The sequence below is a fragment of the Cervus canadensis genome, chromosome 25 (genome assembly GCF_019320065.1).
Source record: "Cervus canadensis isolate Bull #8, Minnesota chromosome 25, ASM1932006v1, whole genome shotgun sequence".
Classification (NCBI taxonomy): Eukaryota; Metazoa; Chordata; class Mammalia; order Artiodactyla; family Cervidae; genus Cervus; species Cervus canadensis.
Genome location: NC_057410.1, coordinates 49430646 through 49456986, shown reverse-complemented (window position 1 = coordinate 49456986; position 26341 = coordinate 49430646). Strand labels below are relative to the sequence as shown.

Below are 26341 nucleotides of genomic sequence, written 5' to 3'. Positions count from 1 at the left end.
ACATCATGAGAAATGCTGGACTGGAAGAAGCACAAGCTGGAATCAGGATTGCCGGGAGAAATATCAATATCCTCAGATATGCCATTGACACCACCCTTATGGAAGAAAGTGAAGAAGAACTAAAGAGCCTCTTGATGAAAGTGAAAGAGCAGAGTGAAAAAGTTGGCTTAAAGCTTAACATTCAGAAAATTAAGATCATCGCATCTGGTCCCATCACCTCATGGGAAATAGATGGGGAGACAGTGGAAACAATGTCAGACTTTATTTTTTTGGGCTCCAAAATCACTGCAGATGGTGACTGCAGCCATAAATTAAAAGACACTTACTCCTTGGAAAGAAAGTTATGATCAACCTAGACAGCATATTAAAAAGCAGAAACATTACTTTGCCAACAAAGGTCCATCTGGTCAAGGCTATGGTTTTTCCAGTGGTCATGTGTGGATGTGAGAGTTGGACTATAAAGAAAGCTGAGCACCAAAGAACTGATGCTTTGAACTGTGGTGTTGGAGAAGATTCTTGAGAGTCCCTTGGACTGCAAGGAGATCCAACCAGTCCATCCTAAAGGAGATCAGTCCTGGGTGTTCATTGGAAGGACTGATGTTGAAGCTGAAACTCCAATACTTTGGCCACTTCATGCGAAGAGCTGACTTACTGGAAAAGACCCTGATGCTGGGAGGGATTGGGGGCAGGAGGAGAAGGGGACGACAGAGGATGAGATGGCTGGATGGCATCACAGACTCGATGGGCATGGGTTTGGGTGGACTCCGGGAGTTGGTAATGGACAGGGAGGCCTGGCGTGCTGCGATTCATGGGGTTGCAAACAGTCAGACATGACTGAGCGACTGTACTGAACTGATATTTAAACTAAACTAAACATAGACTGAACATAACGAAATTTATGGATTAAATAGAGTGACAAGTGCACGCTGTAGTTCTGAAAGCTGGGAGTAAGAAGTGAACACTAACCAGGTCATATAGATGATGCTGGTGTACGGTGTGTGACATGGAGTTACCCGAACAAAAGCAAAAGAGGCATTTGTTGGGTTAAAATGAATATGTGCTGTACTAAGTGGCCTATATGGTAAATCATCCTAAAAACTGAGATTAAATGACACTAGTGATATGCTGCCTATAACACTCTGTTCAAATGTTTATAATATGAAATACCAAGTAAAAATTACCTCATCGTCAGAGTCAACAAGGCTTCCCAGATCAAGCTGTGGGACCCTGAAAGAAATAGTTACATATCCCATAATTTTTTTAAAATGAGTCTTTAATAGTTGCAAGTCATATATGCTATATCTTACTATATAAACAGGTAAACTGAAGCCAATGGTGTGCTGGCTCTTACCAGCTGTGAGAGGCTTTTGTTAAATGTTCAGTAATATTTTGCACAGGTTGTTAACACAGAATTATTAAGAATAAAATTATGTAAACTTATAATTGCATCAATTATTTGAAAAACAAAGGTAATAAATATTCAAAACCCATCACTTCTTAATAGCTTTACCATACTTCACTATTTCTTGCTTTATAGAGGTTATTTATATCTATCATATCTGAATGGCAATACATGGGTGGCATCTCTTTCCAACTCTGTGTTCAATGATAGACTGAAATTAGCCACAGTGGGATTATTTACACAGAAATGGGCAGATGTTATGAAGCAGGCCTTGGTATATTATTTTGTTGATTTCTAAGGCTGATAAACGTGGTGGAAAGAATGTTAGTAGTGCATATTAAACTTAAAGTATTACCTGTAACTGTCACATGGTGAATAACAAAAAACTGAGGAAATATTATTCTAGTATTCAAAACTATTACTTGATTCAGCAAAGAAATCGCTCATGTCACTCTAAAATAGATGAAAATATCAACCAATATTCACCCTGATTTATATTGTCACATAAAATATATAATCAACTTAAAATATACTTAATTATATTTAAAATTAGCAAGTAAAATATATGATGAACTTATAGTACATATCTAGAAAACCAGTTGATAGACATTTTCCAGCAAACTGACTGTCATCACACACTCAATATTGTAGCTAGCATCTATACCTAGCTCTGTTCTTTGTCTGGATGAGCAAACAGGTATCTATTTTGTGGGCCACTTGAAATTGCTGATATTTGCCCATTGTTAATCTATAAAAATGTCATTTTTATATAGTTCAAATTAATATGTTACTTTTTAATTTCTATTTTCCAAGAAGCCCTGTAGTCTAATATATTGGATTGACCAAAAAGTTCATTTGGATTTTTTCATAAGATGTTACAGAAAAACCCAGATGAACATTCTGGCCAACCCAATATTTGAAAGAATATAAAAATCATATCCTTCCAAATTTTGAAAAGCAAAAATTTAAAATATATAACAATTAATGTATTCCAGTCCAAAATTAAATCATTTTAATAAGACTGATAAAATTATCATATTCCTCAAGATAAGATTAAAGAACAGATAACCTCCCATTAAATCATTTTGACTATCCCAATAAAAGTGCAATATTTTATATGAATTTTTTAATAAATACTCTAAGCTGAATTTTCTAAATAAAACAATATTTTAACTTTTTCAGGAAAATATAAAAATAATACTAAAGAAAACTAAACAACAAGAGAAGTATTAGCCTTAGTCCTACCATCCTATCACAAGAAATACTTTGGACGTAATAATTTTCAGGGCATCAACATGTATATAAACTTTTCTGTAGTTCATAATCATAGCTATATATATAATTTTTCTTTCTTTTTTTGCTTGTCAATGTATACTTACATATTTACCCATTAAACAGCTCAAATGTGAAGAAATGTAACTTACACAGGTAGGCAAGGATCCTCCATAGCACATGATTTGGAGGTCCACCTTTGCTTTAATTAAAAAAAATTAGAATCAGTATGCATGTGTCATTTATTTATACTTTAAAAGATAACCAATGTGCCAATGCAACAAGACTAATTATAATTTTTCTCAGTAAGCTTACATAAGAAATATTTAGGAAGCCCCATTCCACTGTGCTTGATGTGCAGAGATAGGATAATAACCGGCATAGGACTCTGCTAGGGAAAACATTCACTCAGACAGTGTGGAAAGTACATGCTGACACAGAGCAACTGCACAGAGCATGTGTACCCAACCTAGTCTAGGGAATTGAGGTAGCTTTTTTCAAAAATAAAAAGGAAACTTTAAATGGAGCTCTGAAGGTTGGTAGGAGTTAATTAGCCAGACGCAGAGAGAAGGGAGAAAACTGCTCCAGCCAAGAGGAGCAACTTGTCCTGCTCATGCCCACAGTCCAGAGCTGACGGGAAAGACGAAATCCAGAGTGTGAGGAGGTAGTGGACAGAGCTGTTAAACTGTAATGCAAACTAAGGGACCTGGACTTTATGCCAAAGGAAATGGGAAGACAGGATAGGAGTTAAGCAAGAAATGACAAATATATGCAGGCATATGTTTGTAAATATTTCATTTTATTGCTAAAAAACATGGGTTCAAAGGGAGGGGATATATGGATACCTATGGCTGATTCATGTTGAGGTTTGACAGAAAACAACGAAATTCTGTAAAGTAATTATCCTTCAATTAAAAATAAATAAATTTAAAAAATAACTAAAATGTCTCAACATTGACAATAAAATGTCATCTTTATGTGCCTGTTGCGGGTGGGGGGGGAATAGGCAAAGACCTGAAAATTACAGTGAGCTTAGTCACCATGGAATAAAAACTATGTAGGAATCTTAGGGAAAGCTAAAGTTAATAAAAGCAGGAAATAATTTATTTATAAGCACTTACAGCTTACTTGTGAAATATTATCTAATGGGTCATTTTTATATTGACAGCAAGTACAGACATTATATTCAAGACTGGGCTTCATCACTCGGACTATGAGAGAAATCCAGAGAAAAATTCAGCTCAGTGTCAACCTTAATATGGCATTGTTTTAAGTACTGTCCCAATAAGTAGTTAAAATGCAGGAACATAGTCACAAGATGATCATCTAAATGGCTGTATATATATTTAATATATAATAATAAAATAAAAACAAATGTGTATATTGATTCTGTTTAACTAATAATAAATTTAGAGTATAATTTCATACATATGAAAGAGTGAAAAGTGACTGTTAGTAGTTCAGTTGTTTCTGCGTCTTTGCAACACCATGGACTGTAGCCTGCCAGACTCCTCTGTCCATGGGATTCTCTGTGGACAGAGGATCTAAACAGAATACAGCTGTAGTTTTCATCATCATCATGATCATTATTATTCCCCAGAAAATGTTTTAACAGACTTATTAAAATCTGCTAAATAGGTCTATCTAATAATGAGGCCATAGGGATAAATATTTCAGAATGGCAGTTATCTTTCCTGTCTAGTTATAATAAAATTGTGCTAGGCAATCCAGAATAAAGATAAATCATAGTTTACAAATCCCTAGGCAAGAGATCAGCAATCTAGACTCGGCTTTGTTTTTATGCTAAAGGTTTCACTGGCACACAGCCATGTTCATTTATTTACAAATTACCTATGTGTTCTCAAAAAAACTGCAAAGTTGAGAGACTGTACAGCCCATATAGCCAAAAATATTTATTCCCTGGCTCTTTATTTTAAAAGCTGGATATTTTTGTACCTGACATCTTTTTATGCAACTCATTTTTTAATGCATTTTATTTTTTAGAAGAGTTTTAGGTTCACAGCAAAACTGTATAAAATGTACAGAGATTTGCCATATCTTCTCTGAACTTACACCTGTATAGCCTCTCCCAAGAAGGGCTGCTTTGATTAAAATTATCAAATAGTTCAGACTTAGCCCATAATATTGTGAACCATAAAAACCCCAAAGGTGTCATGCATGTATATAAGAGAGATGGCTGAACACAGAGGAAAGAGCACAGATACTGAAGTCAGAACTGAAGTTCAAAATCCTGACGAGTTAGTTAATCTCTAGGAGCCTCAGTTCTTCCATATCTAAAAGCAGGTGAGGACTTTCCCCTTGGGAGATGGTCCACACTCTGTGGAATGTGCTTCTCCCAGGGCCACCCTTACCTTTTGGGATGGACCACATTCTGTCTATGGAATGTGTACCTCTAAATAAATCCACTTCTTACCTATCACTCTGTCTCTCTCTAAACTCTTTCTGCAACCAGATATAAAGAACCCAAGCTTTAGTCAGTCCTGACACCAGCCTCCAATTAACTCTGGATGCTTGGAAGGAACCCTGAAACATCTCAGAGAGGAATGTTAAACTAATTAGGTTTATTTGGAACTAAGGCCCCCACCGAGGTGGAGGATGGAATGATGCTGTTGACCCTTCTGACTGCAGTCAAGTAAAGCCAGGACTCTGTCAACCTTTGCCCCGATTCTACGCTCAATTCTCCTCTGCTCAAGCCCCATCATGAACATGCACGGACCCTTAGCTTAAAACTTCCCCAGTTTTGCAGTTCAGGGAGACTCTGCTTTGGGAAAACGTCCCTACTGTTCTCCTTACTTGCTGCAAGTAATAAATCCTTTCTTCTCCCAAGTAAATAGATAGATAAAAATAAATAAGGGAGGTTAATAATAATACCAACCTCAAAGGTTTGTTGTAAGAATAAAGTAAATTGCTGAAACATTTATTGTGTTTGCTGATAAACAACAGGCATTCACTATTTGAAACAGTAAGAATAGCAAGGAAATATATATCAATGTTATGCATTTCTAAACTAAATTTTATGTTTGCTCAATTCTGTGGTGATTACAGGGACAAAGTAGCTTTAAACTTACACCTAATCAATAATATACAGTAGTGATATAATGAAGGTTGAAAAGAATGAACATCCTAACAGTAGAAGTCCAGATTCTTTTCCTACCTAGCTAACACAAAATATATATTGATTATTTTCTTCTTCTTTCTACTTTTTAAGCTTTTTGTATTTTATATGTATGCAGACATACATAGACAATTTTTAAATAATAAGAAGAAAACAATGATATTAAGCTTAATTAAAAATAAAACATTCAAGTAATGATCAATTTTTAAGTAATGATTATCTTCAATTTTTTCAGTTATTCAAATCTAAGAATTAATTGCAAATATTTGGGAGTGTGAATTGTCATAAAAACATGAAGAAAGGAGTCAGAAAATTATTTAATGAATCATCCTACAAGAGGAAAATTATATAGCATACATACTTGTAGTGGCTTCCTTCTTCCAGAGAATGGCTGAGTTTGAGTTGTAGGAGAAGCAGCAACTCCTTTAACCTCCAAGTCCATTGCAGTTCATGTATTTACCAAGCAGTATACTTTGAAAAAGGTAAAGCAATATAAAATGATCATTCTTATTCTAATTTTAAATAAGTCATACAAATTACATAATAATATTACATGGAAAGAAGTCAGGTGGTTAATCAGTTTTCCGTCTTTCACCAAAATCAACTTTCTGTGAAGAACTACATTATGTGGGGCAACATTTATGGGATAAATATTAGTCTGAGCAATGGCCCCCCTGAAGACGTTCATGTCTTAATCATCAGACTCTGTGAATGTTACCTTAAATGGCGAAAAGCTTTCCAGATATGATTAAGTTAGGATTTCAAAATATGGAGATTCTTCTGAATTATCTGGGGGACACAATTAATCCCCTTATAAAAGGAAGGCAGGATGATCAGAGTGAGAAAGATCTGAAGACGGAAGCGCAGGTCAGACAGGAGCTAAGACTTTAAGCAGCACTGACTCCTGCCTTCAACGATTAAGCTCCCGTTCCAGGGGATACTGACTCACTCTGTACACGTCTTTTTGAAACCCTGAAGGAATGTACTCCTGTTATGATGTTCTTTGTTATGACAAGATATAAAACTGTGTTGAAAACCAGTCTGCTCCAGAGCATTTCCTCAGAGGTATCTGAGAGGATGTTTTCCAGGCTACAGTCCTCCTGCGTGCATGCTAGTCACTTTCGTCGTGTTTGACTGTTTGTGACCCTATGGACTATAGCCGGCCAGGCTGCTCTGTCCGTGGGATTCTCAAGATAAGAAATTGGAGTGGGTTGCCATGCTCTCCTCCAGGGAATCTTCCTGGCCCAGGGATTGAATCCATGCCTCTTAGGTGTCCTACATTGGCAGGTAGGTTCTTTACCACTAGTGCCACCCAGAAAGCCCCGCTAACTATAGTCTTCAGTTTTGACTCAAATAAAACTGTATTCTATTCATCTTGTTCTTGTTTTTTAGTTGCTAAGTCACATTTGACTTTTGGCTGTTGATCTTCCCAATTGACACCCATTTCCATAGACCTCTCTCCAAACAATCCCTTGCCCTAAGCCTGGGGTTCTACTGCTTGAGCAAAATCAGGAAGATTTAAAATCAGCAGCAGACTGATTCTGAAAGCATCCCAGATCATTAGATTTGAGGACACCCTGACAGCACTAGCAAATGGCTTTCTTTTCAGAGACAGCTTTCAGAAGGAAGAAATGTTGTGGGTCCTCTGGTGACTCAGTGGTGAAGGGTCTGCCTGACAACGCAGGAGACTCAGGTTGGATTCCGGATCCAGGAAGATCCCAACTAACATGGAGCAACGAAGCCCAGGCCACAGACACTGAGCCTGTGCTCTGGGGCACCGGAGCCACAACTGCTAGCCCACGTGCCAGGCATTGAAGCCAGATGCCCGAGAGCCCCTGCTCCACGGAGGAGAAGCCGCCACAGTGAGACGCCCGGGCACCTCCACTAGACAGCAGCCCCCACTCACCAGAGCCAGAGAAAAGCATGCGCAGCAAAGAAGACCCTGCACTTGGTCACTTCACAAGCGCTATTGTATTTGCCGGGATGATTAGTGGCCACCAAACCCGAGTTGAAACAGAGGTGCTGCCAGGAGCCAGCACACGAGATCCCACCCATGACAAGGTCGTGGGGAGAAGACCTGACAGGCAAGGCGGATCAGGACTTCAGGGATTTCGAAAAGCTGCCCCGGCGCTCACCTTAGATGATCTCTGTCTTTCTGATGCTTGCTATATTATATACTCCCTAATTTCTGTGACACGGGTAGAAGGCCTTCCCCGATCTCTTTCCAAACAGAATCAACTTAGAACTTTAATTAATATGTCCGCTGGACGGTGGTATCCTATAAGATTATCCAGGATGAGAGGAGTGTTTCAATTTAGACCCCTTTGCTGGCATTCTAGCCTGCTTGGCAAATGCGTACTGATGCACATGACTGCTCACAGCACCTTAATCATGAACAGCATAAAGAACCTGATCACATAAAGGCCCTAATAGGCACAGATTCCTTCGGGGGGGTGAGGAAGCCCTATTAGAGAACACAAAATTATTATTCTAAAAGTGGTTATAGTTGAAGATTTAGAAAAATAAGAGTTTAGAATTGTTCATTTTAACCAGGAATGCTAAACAGGGACTGCCTCACTGGAGCTGCAGAGTCTTTGTGTGGTAAACATTTTAGATAAATTTAACTGATAACTTCTGCAAAAGGACTGACCTTTGTGTTCATTAAAGAATAGATTACGCAAAACAGGTTTACATTCACCTGACCTGCATAAAATGTTAATAGGCCCCAAGGCCAGAAGATGATGTACAAGACCCTCATAAACAAAAAAGGATGCAGAAAACACCCTGGTTTCGTGAAGGACAAGCTGATGTAGTGTTAAACTATCTTCCCCTTAGAAATGTACTAACTTAGGGTATAAAAGCTATAGTAAAAAATAAAGCATTGCCAGACTCTGCCAGACCCTGCAAACACCCCCGTCTGGTCATTCTCTCTCTCTCTCTCTCTCTTTCTCTCTCTCTCCCTCGCAGACTTGGCCCCATCAAGGCTGGTCTCACGTGTCTTCTCTCGCCCGACGCCGTTCATCCTGAGGGTACGCCCTGGATCCTGTCGAGGCTGGACCCCGGCAAGGTGCTAAACAATCAGCTACATGACTGACTCCATACATCAGCCTCACATTATTTATACCTTAGTAACATTATCGTCTGGCTTCCCACATGGCACTAGTGGTAAAGAACACCCCTGCCAATGAAGGAGATGCAAGAGACACAGGTTCTATTCCTAGATGGGGAAGATCCCCTGACAATCCACTCCAGTATTCTTGTCTGGAGAAACGCATGGACAGAGGAGCCTGGCAGGCTACAGTCCATAGGGTTGCACAGAGTTGGACACAACTGAAGCACAGCACATTATAGCCATTTCAAATCACTATAGGCCACTTTAAGTCACAGTACCTTATGTATAAATAATAAAAACAACAAAATTTATTCCCTTAAATGTCCATGGTCTCCTTGTTCCTTTCCCCAGGCATGACAGTCATCATTCTTCACTGTAATTAGCTCTTATCTCCCTAACAATCAAGACCATGAAGGTTAGTATCTCATGCCTTTAATATAGCAGATGCTTACTAAAGTCAATAAATAAACTAATGCATAATCAAATACCAGGATACATTTGAAACATATCCTTAGTTTCACACCTCTGCACTTAATTATGACATGATCATAATATGCCTCTATAAATTGTCTTCAAAAAATTAGATGAGGTGTTTAAAGCATATTAAGCATAAAGAAGAGTAGCTATTATTCTTCACCACTTTAACTATAATCCTCAAAAAGGCAAAGATTACTATTGGTTTTCCTCACCCTATAGCTCAGCACTTAACAGGAAAATAGTAGGAGCTTAAATATTTGTTAAAGAGAATTCAGTCAATTCAGATATGTGTCATTTCAGAATAACAATTACTAGCATTGATAAAACAGCTCAACCTTCTGACTTTCAGACCCAGAAAACTGAATTTTACTTTGCCAAATTATTTGCTATTTATTGCAGAGTTTGAAGTCATACAGGTTTCAGACCTCTTTTCAGTGCTACACCATTTCAAGCAATAGGGTACAAGCAATAGGGAAGGGGAGGGGAATTAGCTGCAGAGACTAAGGAACACCAGAAACCTAAAGTGAAGTGAAGTGGCTCAGTCGTGGACTGTAGCCTACCAGGCTTCTCAGTCCGTGGAATTTTTCAGACAAGAGTACTGGAGTGGGTTAGCGATTTCCTTCTACATGGGACCTTCCCGACCCAGGGATCAAACCCTGGTCTCCGGCATTGCAGGCAGACGCTTTACCATCTGAGCCACCAGGGAAGCCAAGTAACCTAAACTTGCTGGTAAAAGGATCAGCATTTCAAACAAATGGTTGGAGCTAATCCTGGATTGCAAACCAAGGGCTGGCTTTGCCCTAAAGCACTGAATATGTAGTTGGGGTATGGTGGGGATAGGGTAGCCAGAGGAGAGAAGAGCAAGGTCCGATGGCTTCTGTCTCTGCAAACAGCTGCCAAGCCGTGAGATGTTATTTCTAGCATGTAATGAATGCTGGGTTGTTAACTAACAGAACCACGCCTTTCCACGTTAGCTTTTGTGCCACCAAAACGAACTGAATCACCTCCCACTTACCTCATTTTTAAAGATGATTTTGTCCAGCTCCAATTATTATCACATCTCTTTTGGTATTAGGGGCTATTATGCCGCTTATATCAAATCAGAACCTGGTGAAAAGCGAAGGATAAATTGATCAAATCCAGTCCATCAGCAAGGCGAGAGGAAAAGAGATGTGTAAATACAATTTCGTATTTAAACTCCACGCAGGGGAGGATCAAGACCACCTCGGAGCCCCGGGGATAAAGATCCAGGTGTCTGATGGAACCTAGGATCATTCCTAATTTCAAACACAGCAGAGTAACTGCCTCACATCACTCCCCCAAAAGCTGAGATTATACTTAAGAGCACCTGCAATGTCCTAGCACCCTCTTCCTACTGAGATTCATGGACTAGGGCAGGAACCAAGCGGCAACCAACTTGAAGTGACCCAACCAATCCAGGGAAAGATAAATCCACGATGGGAGAGCTGGAAAAGGTGTAAACTGAAGCAATTCCACCGAGAGAACTCCCTTGAGGCCTTTTCAGAGGGGAGGAGCCACAAAAGAGACAGCTCTCAGCAAAGGCTCTGGCCAACTCAGACCTGCGGCTGTAGGTTGCCTTGACAACAGGCCGCTGCGCGCCGGCCGTGGACCCCTCTTACTTCCGGGAAAAGGAGATAGATCTTTTGGCCGAGGCCCGGCTCCGCTGGCCCCACCTACCGGCCCCCGGCTGTTTCTGCCCTCGCTTCCTCTGCCCGGCGGGCGCCACAGGAGCTCCAGACCCCTAGCGGGACTCACGGAAAAGCCGCAGAGCTGCTCTGCGTCCCTGCATCCTAGGAGACCGGTTCCGGCGCCTTTGTAACCTTGGCAGAGAGCTGGGCGGACGCACTTCTCTGCGCTTGTACTGCGCCAGAAGAGGGCCAAAGTCGGCCCCTCGGCGGTTGGGTTGTTGTGCAATTCTTTGTTAAAGTGAAATTTATTTGATATATTTTATAGGGCACAGACCGAGGGTTCAGCTCCCCGGTTGATGTTTTGAGAAGGAAAGAAATTTAAGCGTATTCTGGAATGTCTGCTTTCCAGGAGCTTGCAATTATTTAAAAAGGCAAGACTGCAGTATAGTGTTAGAGAGAGACAAAGATATTACTGTCAATATGTGGACATTTACACATATACATATATGATCACTATATAATTTATAATTACAAATTAAAATACTGATGAAAAGCCTAGGAATCAGGAAGCTTTCTTTTTATTCTTTGCTCTGCACACAATGTCGTTAGGCATCAGCTCCTCATCGGTAAAATGAAAGGTCTGGTTTGAGATATGTCTAAGGTTTCATTCTACTCTAACATGCTGTAACTCTCCTGAGTTACACTTCCAAATGTCAGATACCCAAATCAGAACTAAAATCTTTTTAAAACTAATCCAGTTCTTTTCCCACAAAATGGGGTTGTGTTTCTAATCTGCTATCTTTTCAAAATAAGCTCCCCTCCAAATGTATGTGTCTAACGTTGCAAGTTAGAACCATTTTGTAAGTGAAAATACAAATGCATTTTTAAAGCATAAAATGAGTGAAGTCAATAGGTATAAGGTAATCACTCCTATTTCTTCCCTATCTATAAAAATTCATCCACCTATTACCCCCAAGGGGAAAAAAAAGCAAAAATAAACTAGGAAAAAAAAAAAGAACAAAAAACTTTTAAAAAGTTATCAAAGACCAAAATTTCTGGTGCCTAACTGCCTATTCCACAAATAGATAATCAGCAAAATAACATTAAGATGTCTCTTACCTGGCTCTGAACAATTAGGTTTAGTACACCTGAACTGCTTCAGGATTTTTGACACAGAAAACATCTAGTATAGAAGCAAGAACTTTGGACGATGAGTTGATCATATAAATTGTACTGTTTGCCAGTTTTCAAAACAATTGATTACAAAAGCTCTTTAGTTATTACTGCCAATTAATTTCTCTTAACACAAAATAAAATTAGTCACATGTTAACCTCAACAGTTTGCAGATCCAAAGTAGATTGTATCTGAAACTCAGAAAGCATCCATTGAACTACAATCTGCAAATATACCCAATGTTAGTAAAAATACTGTATATATGCATATCCAGGATTGCCTTTTAAATCATTTATTGAGTCTAAAATATTTAGTGAGCCCCTAATATATCTTTGACAAGTAAGATATGTTTCTAAAGAAGCTAACAATTATATACAACATGTTTAGTAAGCTAAAGAGTGATCATTTCTTCATTAATTCATTAAACAATATTTACTGAGGGCATAAGGGTTCAGTACCTATTCTACATGCTATATATGTGAAGCAAAAAAGCCACTCTTTTAGTGAGGGTTACAATCTAATAGAGCGTACAAAATTAAATAAAGAATGTCAGATAACAACTAATGCAATGAAGAAAAATATAAGAGGTCAATGGGATAGACATTACGTGTAGGAGATGCTGTACATTCAGGTATAGTTTCACTGAGGGGAATTCACAGGCAGGGGGAGCAGTCAGTGCAAAAGGCATGAGGAGAGGGCATCCTTTCATGCTGATGGATGGAGCGGAGGCAGAGTGAGCCAGGGGAGAATGGAGGTTGGGGGCCAGAGAACAGCCATGGTTAGATTCAGCATAGCCTTCTGAGTCACATGTAGATTTTGAATTTGATTTGTGTGACAGGAAGTCATTAGAGGGCTTTGAAAAGGGGGTGCTTATGTTTGGGCTTTCCTGGTGGCCCAGAGAGTATAGAAACTGCCTGCAATTCTGGAGACCCAGGTTCAATCCCTGGGTAAGGGAGATACCCTGGAGAAGGGAATGGCAACCCACTCCCGTATTCTTACCTGGAGAATCTCATGGACAGAGAAGCCTGTACAGTCCATGGGGTCACAGAGCTGGACACGACTTAGCAACTAACACTTACTTCGTTACTTATGTTTTAAAAGGAGTAATCTGGTTTTTCTATAGAAAATAAATTTTAATGAAGCAATAATGAATAAAGAGAAGCTGAGAAAAAGGATACTACTGCCTTTCCAGTAAGAGGTGATTGTGGTTCTATCCAAGGTGTTGGGTGTCCATAGCATGGGAAGAAGTGTTTGGTTTATTTTAAATGTAGAGCCAACAGGATTTGTAAATTGATTGAATACAGTATGTGAGGAAGAAAGAAGAATAAAGTGGTAAGATAGGCACATGAAGTGTTTAGAAGAATAAGAAAGTATGATGGTTGATTTTATGTGTCAGCCTGGCTAGACAGTGGTGACCAGTTGTTTGGTCAAACATGAATATAGATGTTTCATGAGGATAGCTTTTGGATGTGATTAACATTTAATAGACTCAGTACAGTAGATTACTCTTCATGGTATGGATGGGCCTCATCCAAACTGTTGGAGGCCTTAAAAGCAAACACTGAGTTTCCCAAAGATGACTGGATTTTGCCTCCAGAGTTCAATATGAAAATTCAGCCTGAGTTTCTAGCAGACTGAAGACTGCAACATCAACTCTTACTGAATCTTAAGCCTATCAGCTTGGCCTACAGATTTGGGTCTTGCCAGCCCCAATAATTGTGTAAGCCAGTTCTTTAAAATCTCTGTGTATATATGTGTGTGTAGAGAGAGGTTGGGGAAATATGTCCTATTGGTTCTGTTTTTTCTGGACAACTCTGACTAATGCAGAGGGGGAAACAGAAATAAAGCAATAAGATACAGGAAGCTTACCTGTTTTAATGACAGGAGATTCCTTCTAACTAGAGGACTACATAAAAGTAACTAACATTTAATTTGAGTCTTAAAGGGTCTATTTATTAATTTTCACATCAAATATTGAACTCCTCTGTTGAAATGCTGGGCATACAGTAGTTACAAAATAATAATAACAAGCAACCCCTACCCATTCAATTGAGGGGGAACAAGATAATAATACTTTGGCCTCCTGATGCGAAAAACTGACTCTGGAAAATACCCTGATGCTGAGAAAGATTGAAGCCAGGCAGAGAAGGGGATGACAGAGGATAAGATGGTTGGATGGCATCATCTGGGAGTTGGTGATGGACAGGGAACCCTGTCGTGCTGCAGTCCATGGGGTCGCAAAGTTTTGGACACAACTGAGTAACTCAACTGAACTGATGATAATAAGATATTGATAAATAAATTACATCATAAAATGTGAGGATAAGGATTATGAAGAAATAAATATAAGGCAGAAAAAAGACCAACAGGAAGTGACAGGTATAGAATGGGTAATGCAAAACTACCCTCTCAAGTATATTTGATAAGATATAATTTGGGGCTTCCCTGGTGGCTCAGACGATAAAGCCTCTGCCCACAATGCGGGAGACCTGGGTTCAATCCCTGGGTTGGGAAGATCCCCTGGAGAAGGAAATGGCAACCCACTCCAGTACTCTTGCCTGGAAAATTCCATGGACTGAGGAGACTGGTAGGCTACAGCCCAACGGTTGCAAAGAGTCAGACACCACTGAGCGACTTCACTTTCACTTTTTTTGAGAAAAAATTTAATAGAGGTTGTAAACAAGTCATGTCACTTTCTGGGGAAAGAATTTAAGCAAAAAAACAAGAGCAAATGCCCTGGTACAAGAGCATCTTAGCTTTTTCCAGGAACAACAAAGGAGCCAAACTGTGTGAAATAGAGCAAAGGGGAGAGAAGTAGGAGATGAGATCAGAGTCAGGGTGCATTCTTCAGGATCTTGGTGGTTAATGTAAGGACTTGGGATTTTGCTTTGAGTGCCATGGGAGTCATAAGTTGGAAGGTTTTGAGCACTGGGATGACATAATCTGATTTGCAGTTAACAGAATCGCTCTGGATGCTGTGTTAAGAATATTATTTAAATGTTTTAATATGAAGATAAATATACACAGAGGCATGATATAAGATTCTCAAAATATTCAGAAATACTCTCTTATTTTCCTGTACAGGTTTTGCTCACATTTAAGTCTTATATGGAATTTATTTTTGTGTAAGGAAGACACTAAGTCTTATATTTTTCAATATACACACACTGCATAACAAGTCGCTTCAGTCATGTCCAACTCTCTGTGACCCTATGGATCCTAGAGACCGTAGCCTACCAGGCTCCTCTCTCCATGGGATTCTCCTGGCAAGAACACTGGAGTAGTTTACCATTTCCTCCTCCAGGGGATCTTCCTGACCCAGAGATTGAACCTGTGTCTCTTATGTCTCCTGCATTGGCAGGCAGTTTCTTTTCCACTGGTACCACCTGGGATGAGTAATTATATGAGAATTTTTTAAGTCCTTATCACCAAACTCACCAGAAATGCCATCTCTGTTATACACAAGTTCTGGGGGATGTATTTGTGGATATTTCTTGACTCTTTATTCTCTTTATCTATTTTTCCATCTGTGTTCCAACAGCAAATGCTTTATATCACATAGTTCATATTCTCTGACCACAAATATAATCAATAACCAAAAAAAAAACCTTAGAAAATTTTCTTTCTTTATCCTTTCTTTTTCCCTATTTTATAATTTAATTTCCTACTCTCTGTTTTAACAAAAAACTAGTTGTATCAATTTTTTTCTTTCAGTGGCAACATTAATTGACTAGAATATCAGTAACTGTAAATATATGTGTTCACTTGAATTAAACGGCATTATAAACAACCTCAAATAATCAAATAAAGACATTTGTTTGAAACAGAAATACTGAAAAATATCATCTACGGCCACGGTGTAAAATGCTGGTTTCTTATTGAATAATAGTATGACATATAATGGGTTTAAAACATTATGCCAAATGAAGTTGATTTGTATTACAATGTAGGTAAAATAAGCAATCAGTTGTACTCTGTCCTAGTCTTCAGCATCCCAACCAAAGCAGTCCTTTAACTGAAGTTTACTAGTCTGTAAATGATAGCTCTGTTCCACATTTAAGTATAAAGAAGGAAAGATTTTGCCCGCTGTTCCACATGTCTATGTTGATCGTTTGAGGCAGTCAGTCTCTTCAGCTGAGAAAACAGAAACAAATTATTAAATAATTAAGTGTTTGATATGGTAATAAGGATCTGTATGTCATCAAGTATTTAAAATGCCTATTCGAGTTTTGTCGCCAGTCTCTGAGGAAACGCACAATATGATGCTGAAGTTTATTCCAAACAACAAGCTTTTTTAAAGCCATACCCGAAGCTGAATCTATGAATGGACCACTCTACAGGGCTTTGCTTGCACAGGCCCGGTCCACTGTGGCATCCTATACACGTTGCCCTTTTCCATAGACGTGTTGCCTGCATGTTGCAATCTGGTTTACAATCCAGGCCCCCTCTGCAGTGATTCCGGATTGGATCCACAGAAAGCACCTTGAATGGGTGCTTGAATGGGAAAAACTGCACCACAAAGCGACTCAAGGCTCTATCCTGCAGCCTAGGACTTTGTGTACAGGCGAACGGACCGTCTGTCACGCTCCTCTGCACAGAGCCCCCGCTCCGCGCATGCCCACACCGGCCTCAAGCCCTCGCCAGGAGTCAGAGCAGCCGGAAGAGCCAGGACTCCAGGAGCCAGGAAAGCCAGGCTGACTGAGCCGTTACGGGTCTGCGAGCCAGAGCGTTCTCTGCGTCCCACCATGATTCTCAGGAAGAAACTGAGCTATCTATGGACCTTAGGTCTCTGTCTGGTAGCCAGTAAATCGCCTCCCAAGGTTCCCTCCATCATGAATGAGACGTTTATAGCGGAGTGCGTCAGATTTCACAATGAAGCGCGGACCAAAGTCTCGCCCCCTGCAGCCAACATGAAATACATGGTGAGGAAGAACCTAGGCTAGGGTCTACTTCTCTGGTTCACCCTAAGGTATCTGGGCAATGAGTTTCATGGACTCCTTTGTATGAATTCAGTCTGGACTTTCCGCATGCATCTAAAATGTACGCCTTGACCGAGCTGTCTCTTCCAAGGTAGTGACAAGAGCGCATGAGAAAGGAGATTTGAAGCTGTTGCTTGCCTAGACTTGGTTCCCTTTTATGCAGGTTTGCTGGGCCCAAGGCGGTGGTAGATCCTTGTGGATACTCTTGGCCTAGTGACTGTCTGTCCCGCATATAAACAGTATGCAATGATAACACATAGACAAGACTATAGCAAACTTTTATCCATTCAGAAAACGAAGAAGTGGGAACCACACAGCAAACATTGGTTCAGAGCAATTCTGAAATCTTTAGGGCAGGTGTTAGAAAACCTGCTATACTGGAGGTCAGAAAAGTTATTTGATTAGAGGTGGCAGGAGTTCCCTTGTCCATCTGTCTTTCTTTAAAAATATCCTTCCTTATCCATCATTCTCCTTGGACCAATCTGAAGTGGACTTTGGGAGTTATGCTCTCTTGAGGGCTATATAGCCTTCTCAGACTGCTTTCTGCCAACAGTAAGGTCTAAGTGTCATTTAATATATCTTGCATTCATTTGCTTTTTCATAGCAGGTTCACAATATCTTTGGGAATACATCTGTCTATAGTCTTAATGGCAGTATCCTTGAAACATGAATTTTGGGGAAATTGGTACAGTCTGAACGTGTTCCATTTACTAAGGAGTTTTTAAAAACTTAGGATTTCCTGGGAGTCACAGACTTCTTTTTGGCCTGAGGCTTTTTAATCATATGAAGGTTTTACAGCATTGGTCTCTCAAAGTCTTTTTAAAATTTTATTATAATATGCTATATAGAAGCAGTTTCTTTTCCATTCTTCAAAAGCCCCACATTTCCTGATTCTCTCTTTCTTCTTCCAAACTTGCCAGTAATTTACTTTTATGATAACTTGTTGAACCCACACAACAACCACCAAATATTATCAGTGTTTGGTTTACTGAGCTCAGCTTCAGCTTGAACTTATGATCTGCCTCCTGAATAATAGATCACATTTTTTTTCAGATATTTTGTTTCTGAATCACATGGATTGCCATTATTCCCCTGACATTAATATCCTCACTTCTTGCCGACTAACTGTAGTTGCCAACATAGTTCAGGCAAACTTGCCACTAACATTTGTGACCTAGAAGAAGTATACAAATGGAAGCCCACATGTCATTGGTGGTTCAGCAGTTAAATTTTCGGTTAGTAAAGAATATGTGGTTTCAGAAATTTCATCTAATCTGCTCAGATTTGGATTTGGTCAGAATAATTTTGCTCATTTTCATTGATGTTATTAAGTGAATTTTCATTTCTTCTAAAATCATCAAAACTTTCTATTAAAATTATAGTTATAATTTTATAGCTATAAATATATAGAGGTTGGGCTACAGTTATAATGAATGGTCTTCAATTTTAAGTATTTTAAATATTTTTTTAATGTTTTGGGAAATTTAATTGTCTTCTTAAATATTTTTATAAATACAGGATTATTTACCGTTCTGGTGCTTATGCCCATCTAGTGGCCAATGTGAAAAACTGATGTCATTCTTCACTTAGGTGACATAAAGAACTACACGCATCCCTACTCAACAGTAATAGAAATTTGTTACCATTGCAAAATGTCTCCTTTATCCCTGAAACCAGGGAATATGGAGAAGTGATGAAACAGATCTTCAGTAGTACTTCCAAGCAACATTATGTTATTCATGGATCTACTGCTTTCACGCTGAAATGAAGGATTTGACAACTTGATCTTTTAACCTAAGCGCTTCCATGGTTCAACTCTTTCTTGGACTCTGAAGTAGTGTCCAAGTGTCTCTAGTGTCTCTAGTGTCATCAGCAACAATATTCGCAAGCCTTTTACCAGAAGTCTTTTGCTTTAAAACGTGTGGCAAAAGAGGCAGACATTCAGTGTTGTGGGTCACATTAAACCCGTGCTAAGGTTAAAATGAGGAAAAGTGTGTGTGTGTGTGTGTGTGTGTGTGTGTGTGTTTTATGTGATGTCTTATAAAGTCTGGACCAAGAGCAGGGATCCCACCTACCTAGGTCTCAAGTGGTATGAATTTGGATTTTTATAATGGCTGCACCCCACTTCCAGCAGTAAGTTTTACAAGAGGCTAGGCTGGGCTTTGGTATGAAATAAACCCTGAAATCTCAGTGAAACAAAGATTGGCTTAGTGAAACAAAATGTTTAATCTCATACTGACACAGGTTGTAGAGAAAATGAATTAGGATTCAGCCTGTCTGTCTGGGGCAAAGGGGTGCCCCAAAACTCAGCTAGCTCACTTACAGGCAGTAGAACAAGAGCTCCCATAGTCATTCTTCTGATAGTTGCTTTACTAGTGTGAGGAATAAGAGGATATCTACTTATCCTCTTGCTTTTGTAAATAGATTTATGATTCTTTTGCTATCTTTTCATCCCTATTTTTTGTTGAATTAATGGCTTTTATATTCAGATTGTTCTTCTTCTTACCTACAAACATTTCTTATGCTGATGATAACTAAAAATAACACATAAATTTTACAGTAAGTTTTGGTGAGGTTGTAAAACAATTTGAATCACAGTACCCTGTTCTTGGGAATTTAAAATTGTGCTGCAGCTATGGAGAAAAGTATGGAGGTTCTTCAAGAAATTAAAAATAAAACTACCATATGATCCAAAAATCCAACTTCTGGGTTTATACCCCCCAAAAATTGAAGAAAAAAGTCAGGATCTTGAAGAGATCACTGCATGTCCATATTCATTCATTCATTCATTCATTCACAATAACCAAGATATAGAAACAACCCAAGAGCCTCTTGATGAAGGTGAAAGAGGAGAGTGAAAAAGTTGACTTAAATTTCAACATTCAGAAAACTAAGATCATAGATTCCAGTCTTATCACTTCATGGCAAATAATGGGGAAACAATGGAAACAGTGACAGACTTTATTTTTCTGGGCTACAAAATCACTGCAGGTGGTGACTGCAGCCATGAAATCAAAAGACACTTGCTCCTTGGAAGAAAAGCTATGGCAAACCTAGACAGCATATTAAAAAGCAGAAATGTTACTTTTCTGACAAAGGTCAGTCTATTCAAAGCTATGGTTTTTCCAGTAGTCATGTGTGGATAGGAGAGTTGGACCGTAAAGAAGACTGAGAGCCCAAGAATTGATGCTTTTGAACTGTGGTTCTGGAGAAGACTCTTGAGAGTCCCCTTGACAGCAAGGAGATTAAACCAGTCAATCCTAAAGGAAATCAGTCCTGAATATTCATTGGAAGGGCTGATGCTAAAGCTGAAGCTCCAACACTTTGGCCACCCTGTGCAAGATGGTTGGATGGCATCCCTCACTCAATGGACATGAGTTGAACAAGCTCTGGGAGATGGTGAAGGATGGAAAAGCCTGGCATGCTGCAGTCCATGGGGTCACAGAGAGATAGACACAACAAAGAGTCCATCAACAGATGCCTGGATAAAGAAAAATCTGCATTGCATGAGGATTCTTTACCAGCTAAACCACCAGGAAGCCCAAGAATGCTGGAGTGGGTAGCTTATCCCTTCTCCAGAAGATCTTCCCAACCCAGGAATCAAACCAGGGCCTCCTGCAGTGCAGGCAGGTTCTTTACCAACTGAGCTCTCAGTGAAGCCTGTATATGCAAACAATGGAATATTATTCAGCCTTTAAAAAGGAAGAAGAAGAAAATCATGCCATTGTGAAAGCATGGAAGAATCTGGAGGATCTTATGCTAAGTGATATTAAGATATTAAGAAGAGATGGCAAGAATGTACAGAAGAACTATACAAAAAAGATCTTCATGACCCAGATAATCACAAAGGTATGATCACTCACCTAAAGCCAGGCATCCTGGAATATGAAGGCAAGTGGGCCCTAGGAAGCATCACTACGAACAAAGCTAGTGGAGTTGATGGAATTCCAGTTGAGCTATTTCAAATGCTAAAAGATGATGCTGTGAAAGTGCTGCACTCAATATCCCTCAAATTTGAAAAACTCGGCAGTGGCCACAAGACTGGAAAAAGTCAGTTTCCTTTTTTTTTTTTTTTTTTTACATTTATTTATTTTAGTTGAAGGCAAATTACTTAACAATATTGTGGTGGTTTTTGCCATACATTGACATGAATGAGCCATGGGTATACATGTGTTCCCCATCCTGAACCCCCTTCCAACCTCCCTCCCCATCCCATCCCTCAGGGTCATCCCAGTGCACCAGCCCTGAGCACCGTGTCTCATGCACTGAACCTGGGCTGGCTATCTGTTTCACATAATATACACGTTTTAATGCTATTCTCTCAAATCATCCAAATTCCTTCAGTTCCACTCTTCTTTCTCAAGACTGCTTTGGATATTTAAGGGTTTTTGTATTTCCATACAAATTGTGGAATTACTTGTTCTAGTTCTCTGAAAAATACCATGGGTAGCTTGACAGGGATTGCATTGACTCTATAGATTGCTTTGTATAGTATACTCATTTTCACTGTATTGATTCTGCCAATCTATGAACATGATATATTTCTCCATCTATTTGTGTCATTTTTTATTTCTTTCATCAGTGTTTTATAGTTTTCTATATATACGTCTTTTGTTTCTTTAGGTAGATTTATTCCTAAGTTTTTTTTTTTTTTTCATTGCAAAGGTGAATGGACTTGTTCCCTTAATTTCTCTGTTTCTCTTTGTTAGTGTATAGGAGTGCAAGGGATTTCTGTGTGTTAATTTTATGTCCTGCAACTTTATTATGTTCACTGATTAGCTTTAGTAATTTTCTGGTGAAGTCTTTAGGGTTTTCTATGTAGAGGATCATGTCATCTGCAAACAGTGAGACTTTTACTTCTTCTTATAAAATCTGGATTCCTCTTATTTCTTTTTCTTCTCTGATAGCTTTGGCCAAGACTTCCAAAACTATGTTGAATAGTAGTGGTGAGAGTGGGCACCCTTGTCTTGTTCCTGATTTTAGGGGAAATGCTTTCAAATTTTCACCATTGAGGATAATGTTTGCTGTGGGTTTACCTGATGTGAAGAACTGACTCACTGGAAAAGACTCCAATGCTGGGAAAGATTGAGGGCAGGAGGAGAAGGGGATGACAGAGGATGAGATGGTTGGATGGCATCACCACTCAATGGACATGGGTTTGGGTGGACTTCAAGTGTTGGTGATGGACAGGGAGGCCTGGCGTGCTGCAGCTCATGGGGTCGCAAAGAGTTGGACACGACTGAGCTACTGAACTGAACTGAACTGATGTTCTTTCTGTTCCTGCTTTCTGGAGGACTTTTATCATAAATGGATGTTGAATTTTGTCAAAGGCTTTCTCTGCATCTATTGAGATAATCATGTGGTTTTTATCTTTCAATTTGTTAATGTGGTGTATCACATTAATCAATTTGTGAATATTGAAGAAACTTTGAATCCCTGGGATAAAGCCCACTTCGTCCTGGTATATGATCCTTTTAATATCTTGTTGGATTCTGTTTGCTAGAATTTTATTAAGGATTTTTGCATCTATGTTCATCAGTGATATTGGCCTGTAGTTTTCTTTTTTGTGGCATCTTTGTCTGGTTTTGGTATTAGGGTGATGGTGGCCTCATAGAATGAGTTTGCAAGTTTACCTTCCTCTGCAATTTTCTGGAAGAGTTTGAGTAGGATAGGTGTTAGCTCTTCTCTACATTTTTGGTAGAATTCACCTGTGAAGCCGTCTGGTGTTGGGCTGCTGTTTGCTGGAAGATTTCTGATTACAGTTTTGATTTCTGTGCTTGTGATGGGTCTGTTAAGATTTTCTATTTCTTCCTGGTTCAGTTTTGGAAAGTTATACTTTTCTAAGAATTTGTGCATTTCTTCCAAGTTGTCCATTTTATTGGCATATAGTTGCTGATAGTAGTCTCTTATGATCCTTTGTATTCTGTGTTTTCTGTTGTGATTTCTCCATTTTCATTTCTAATTTTGTTTATTTCATTCTTCTACCATTTTTTTTTTTTTCATGATGAGTCTTGGTAATGGTATGTCTATTTTATTTATCTTCTCAAAGAACCAGCTTTTAGCTTTATTGATTTTTACTATGATCTCCTTTGTTGTTGTTGTTGTTGTTTTCATTTATTTCTGCCCTAATTTTTATGATTTCTTTCCTTCTACTAACCCTGGGGTTCTTCTTTTACTAGTTTGCTTTAGGTGTAGAGTTAGCTTATTTAATTGACTTTCTTCTTGTTTCTTGAGGTAAGTTTGTATTGCTCTGAACCTTCCCCTTAGCACTGCTTTTACTGAGTCCCATAGGTTTGGGATTGTTGTGTTTTCATTTTCTTTCATTTCTATGCATATTTTGATTTCTTTTTTGATTTCTTCTGTGATTTGTTTGTTGTTCAGAAGCATGTTGTTTAGCCTCCATATTTTTTTAATAGTTTGTATTTTTAATAGTTTTTTTTCCCCCATTAGTTGACATCTAATCTTACCACATTGTGATCAGAAAAGATGCTTGGAATGATTTCAATTTTTTTTGAATTTATCAGGGGTACATTTATGGCCCAGGATGTGATCTATCCTGGAGAAGGTTCCATGTGCATTTGAGAAAAAGGTGAAACTCATTGTTTTCGGCTGAAATGTCCTATAGATATCAATTAGGTCTAAGTGGTCCATTGTATCATTCAATGTTTGTGTTTCCTTGCTAATTTTCTGTTTAGTTGATCTATCCATAGGTGTGAGTGAGGTATTAAAGTCTCCCACTATTATTGTGTTATTGTTAATTTCCCCTTTCATCAGTCAGTCCAGTCGCTCAGTCATGTCTGGCTCTTTGTGACCCCATGAGCTGCAGCACGCCAGGCCTCCCTGTCCATTACCAACTCCTGGAGTTTACTCAAACTCACATCCATCGAGTCGGTGATGCCATCCAACCATCTCATCCTATGTCGTCCCCTTCTCCTCCTGCCCCCAGTCCCTCCCAGCATCAGGGTCTTTTCCAAAGAGTCAACTCTTAGCATGAGGTGGCAAAAGTGTTGGAGTTTCAGCTTCACTTGAGTCCTTCCAATAAACACCCAGGACTGATCTCCTTTAGGATGGACTGGTTGGATCTTCTTGCTGTCCTAGGGACTCTCAAGAGTCTTTTCCAACACCACAGTTCAAAAGCATCAATTTTCCAGTGCTCAGCTTTCTTCACAGTCCAACTCTCAATCCATACATCACCACTGGAAAAACCATAGCCTTGACTAGACGACCTTTGTTGGCAACCTGATGTCTCTGCCATTTAACATGCTCTCTAGGTTCGTCATAACTTTCCTTCCAAAGAGCAAATGTCTTTTAATTTCATGGCTGCAATCACCATCTGCAGTGATTTTGGAGCCCAGAAAAATAAAGTTAGCCACTGTTTCCACTGTTTCCCCATCTATTTCCCATGAAGTAATGAGACCAGTTGCCATGATCTTAGTTTTCTGAATGTTGAGCTTTAAGCCAACTTTTTCACTCTCCGCTTTCACTTTGATCAAGAGGCTCTTTAGTTCCTCTTCATTTTCTGTCATAAAGGTGGTGTCATCTGCATATCTGAGGTTATTGATATTTCTCCCGGCAATCTTGATTCCAGCTTGTGCTTCTTCCAGCCCAGCATTTCTCATGATGTACTCTGCATATAAGTTAAACAAGCAGGGTACAATACACAGCCCTGACGGACTCCTTTTCCTATTTGGAACCAGTCTGTTGCTCCATGTCCAGTTCTAATTGTTGCTTAGCATCTACCTTACATATTGTGGTGCTCCTATGTTGGGTGCATAGATATTTATAATTGTTGTATCTTCTTCTTGGATTGATCCTTTGATCATTATGTAGTTGTCTCTTTTCACAGACTTTATTTCAAAGTCTATTTTATCTGATATGAGTATTGCTACTTCTGCTTTCTTTTTGTCTACATTTGCCTGAAATATCCTTTTCCAGCCCTTCACTTTCAGTCTGTATTTGTCCCTTGTTTTGAGGTGGGTCTCTAGTAGACAGCATATATAGGGATCTTGCTTTGTATCCATTCAGCTAATCTTTGTCTTTTGGTTGGGGCTTTCAACCCACTTGCATTTAGGGTAATTATTGATAAGTATGATCCTGTTGCCATTTACTTTGTTGTTTTGGGTCAAGTTTATTCACCCTTTCTGCATTTCCTGTCTAGAGAAGTTCCTTTAGCATTTGTTGAGGAGCTGGTTTGGTGGTACTGAATTCTCTCAGCTTTTGCTTGTCTGTAAAGCTTTTGAATTCTCCTTCATATCTGAATGAGATCCTTGCTGGGTACAGTAATCTGGGTTGTAGGTTTTTCTCTTTCATCACTTTAAGTGTGTCCCTTCTGGCCTGAAGAGTTTCTATTGAAAGATCAGCTGTTATCCTTATAGGAATCCCCTTGTGTGTCATTTGTTGATTCTCCCTTGCTGCTTTTAATATTTGTTCTTTCTGTTTGATCTTTGTTGATTTGATTAATATGTGTCTTGAGGTGTTTTGCCTTGGGTTTATCTTATATGGGACTCTCTGGATTTCTTGGAGTTGGGTGGCTATTTCCCTCCCCATTTTGGAGAAGTTTTCAACTATTATCTCAAGTATTTTCCCATGGCCTTTCTTTTTCTCTTCTTCTTCTGGGACTCCTACAATTCAAATGTTGGGGCACTGGACATTGTCTCAGAGGTCTCTGAGGTTGTCCTCATTTCTTTTCATTCTTTTTCCCTCTCTGCTTCATTTATTTCCACCATTCTATCTTCCACCTCATTTATCCTCTCTTCTGCCTCAGTTATGCTACTGTTGGTTCCCTCCAGAGTGAGTTTGATCTCAGTTATTGCATTATTCATTATTGATTGACTCTTTTTTATTTCTTCTGGGCCCTTGTTAAACATTTCTTGCATCTTCTCAATCCTTGTATCTTGACTATTTATCTATAACTGCATTTTGTTTTCAAGATTTTGGATAATTTTTACTATCATTATTTTGAATTCTTTTTCAGGTAGAAACCCTATCTCCTCCTCTTTTGTTTGGTTTGGTAGGCACTTATCATTTTCCTTTACCTGCTGAATATTTCTCTGCCTTTTCATCTTGTTTAGATTCCTGTGTTTGGGGTGGCCTTTCTATATGCTAGAAGTCTGTGGTTCCTCTTTATTGTGGAAGCTCCT

At 39.1% G+C, this 26341-nt stretch overlaps 2 protein-coding genes across 2 annotated transcripts in view; one reads left to right on the top strand and one right to left on the bottom strand.

Annotated features, from left to right (window-relative positions):
• CAPS2 (calcyphosine 2) overlaps nucleotides 1–10916 on the bottom strand; it is a 50936-nt gene extending 40020 nt beyond the window's left edge. Inside the window, exons 1-5 of the mRNA XM_043446779.1 lie at nucleotides 10817–10916; nucleotides 10415–10506; nucleotides 6172–6281; nucleotides 2827–2876; nucleotides 1182–1227 (exon numbers count right to left, since the gene is read on the bottom strand). Of these exons, the coding sequence (XP_043302714.1) occupies nucleotides 1182–1227; nucleotides 2827–2876; nucleotides 6172–6252 (177 nt within the window). The 5' untranslated portion in view covers nucleotides 6253–6281; nucleotides 10415–10506; nucleotides 10817–10916. The remainder of the gene's footprint in view (nucleotides 1–1181; nucleotides 1228–2826; nucleotides 2877–6171; nucleotides 6282–10414; nucleotides 10507–10816) is intronic.
• A 5943-nt stretch (nucleotides 10917–16859) lies between these two features.
• GLIPR1L1 (GLIPR1 like 1) overlaps nucleotides 16860–26341 on the top strand; it is a 29783-nt gene continuing 20301 nt past the window's right edge. Inside the window, exon 1 of the mRNA XM_043446888.1 lies at nucleotides 16860–17144. Within this exon, the coding sequence (XP_043302823.1) occupies nucleotides 16968–17144 (177 nt within the window). The 5' untranslated portion in view covers nucleotides 16860–16967. The remainder of the gene's footprint in view (nucleotides 17145–26341) is intronic.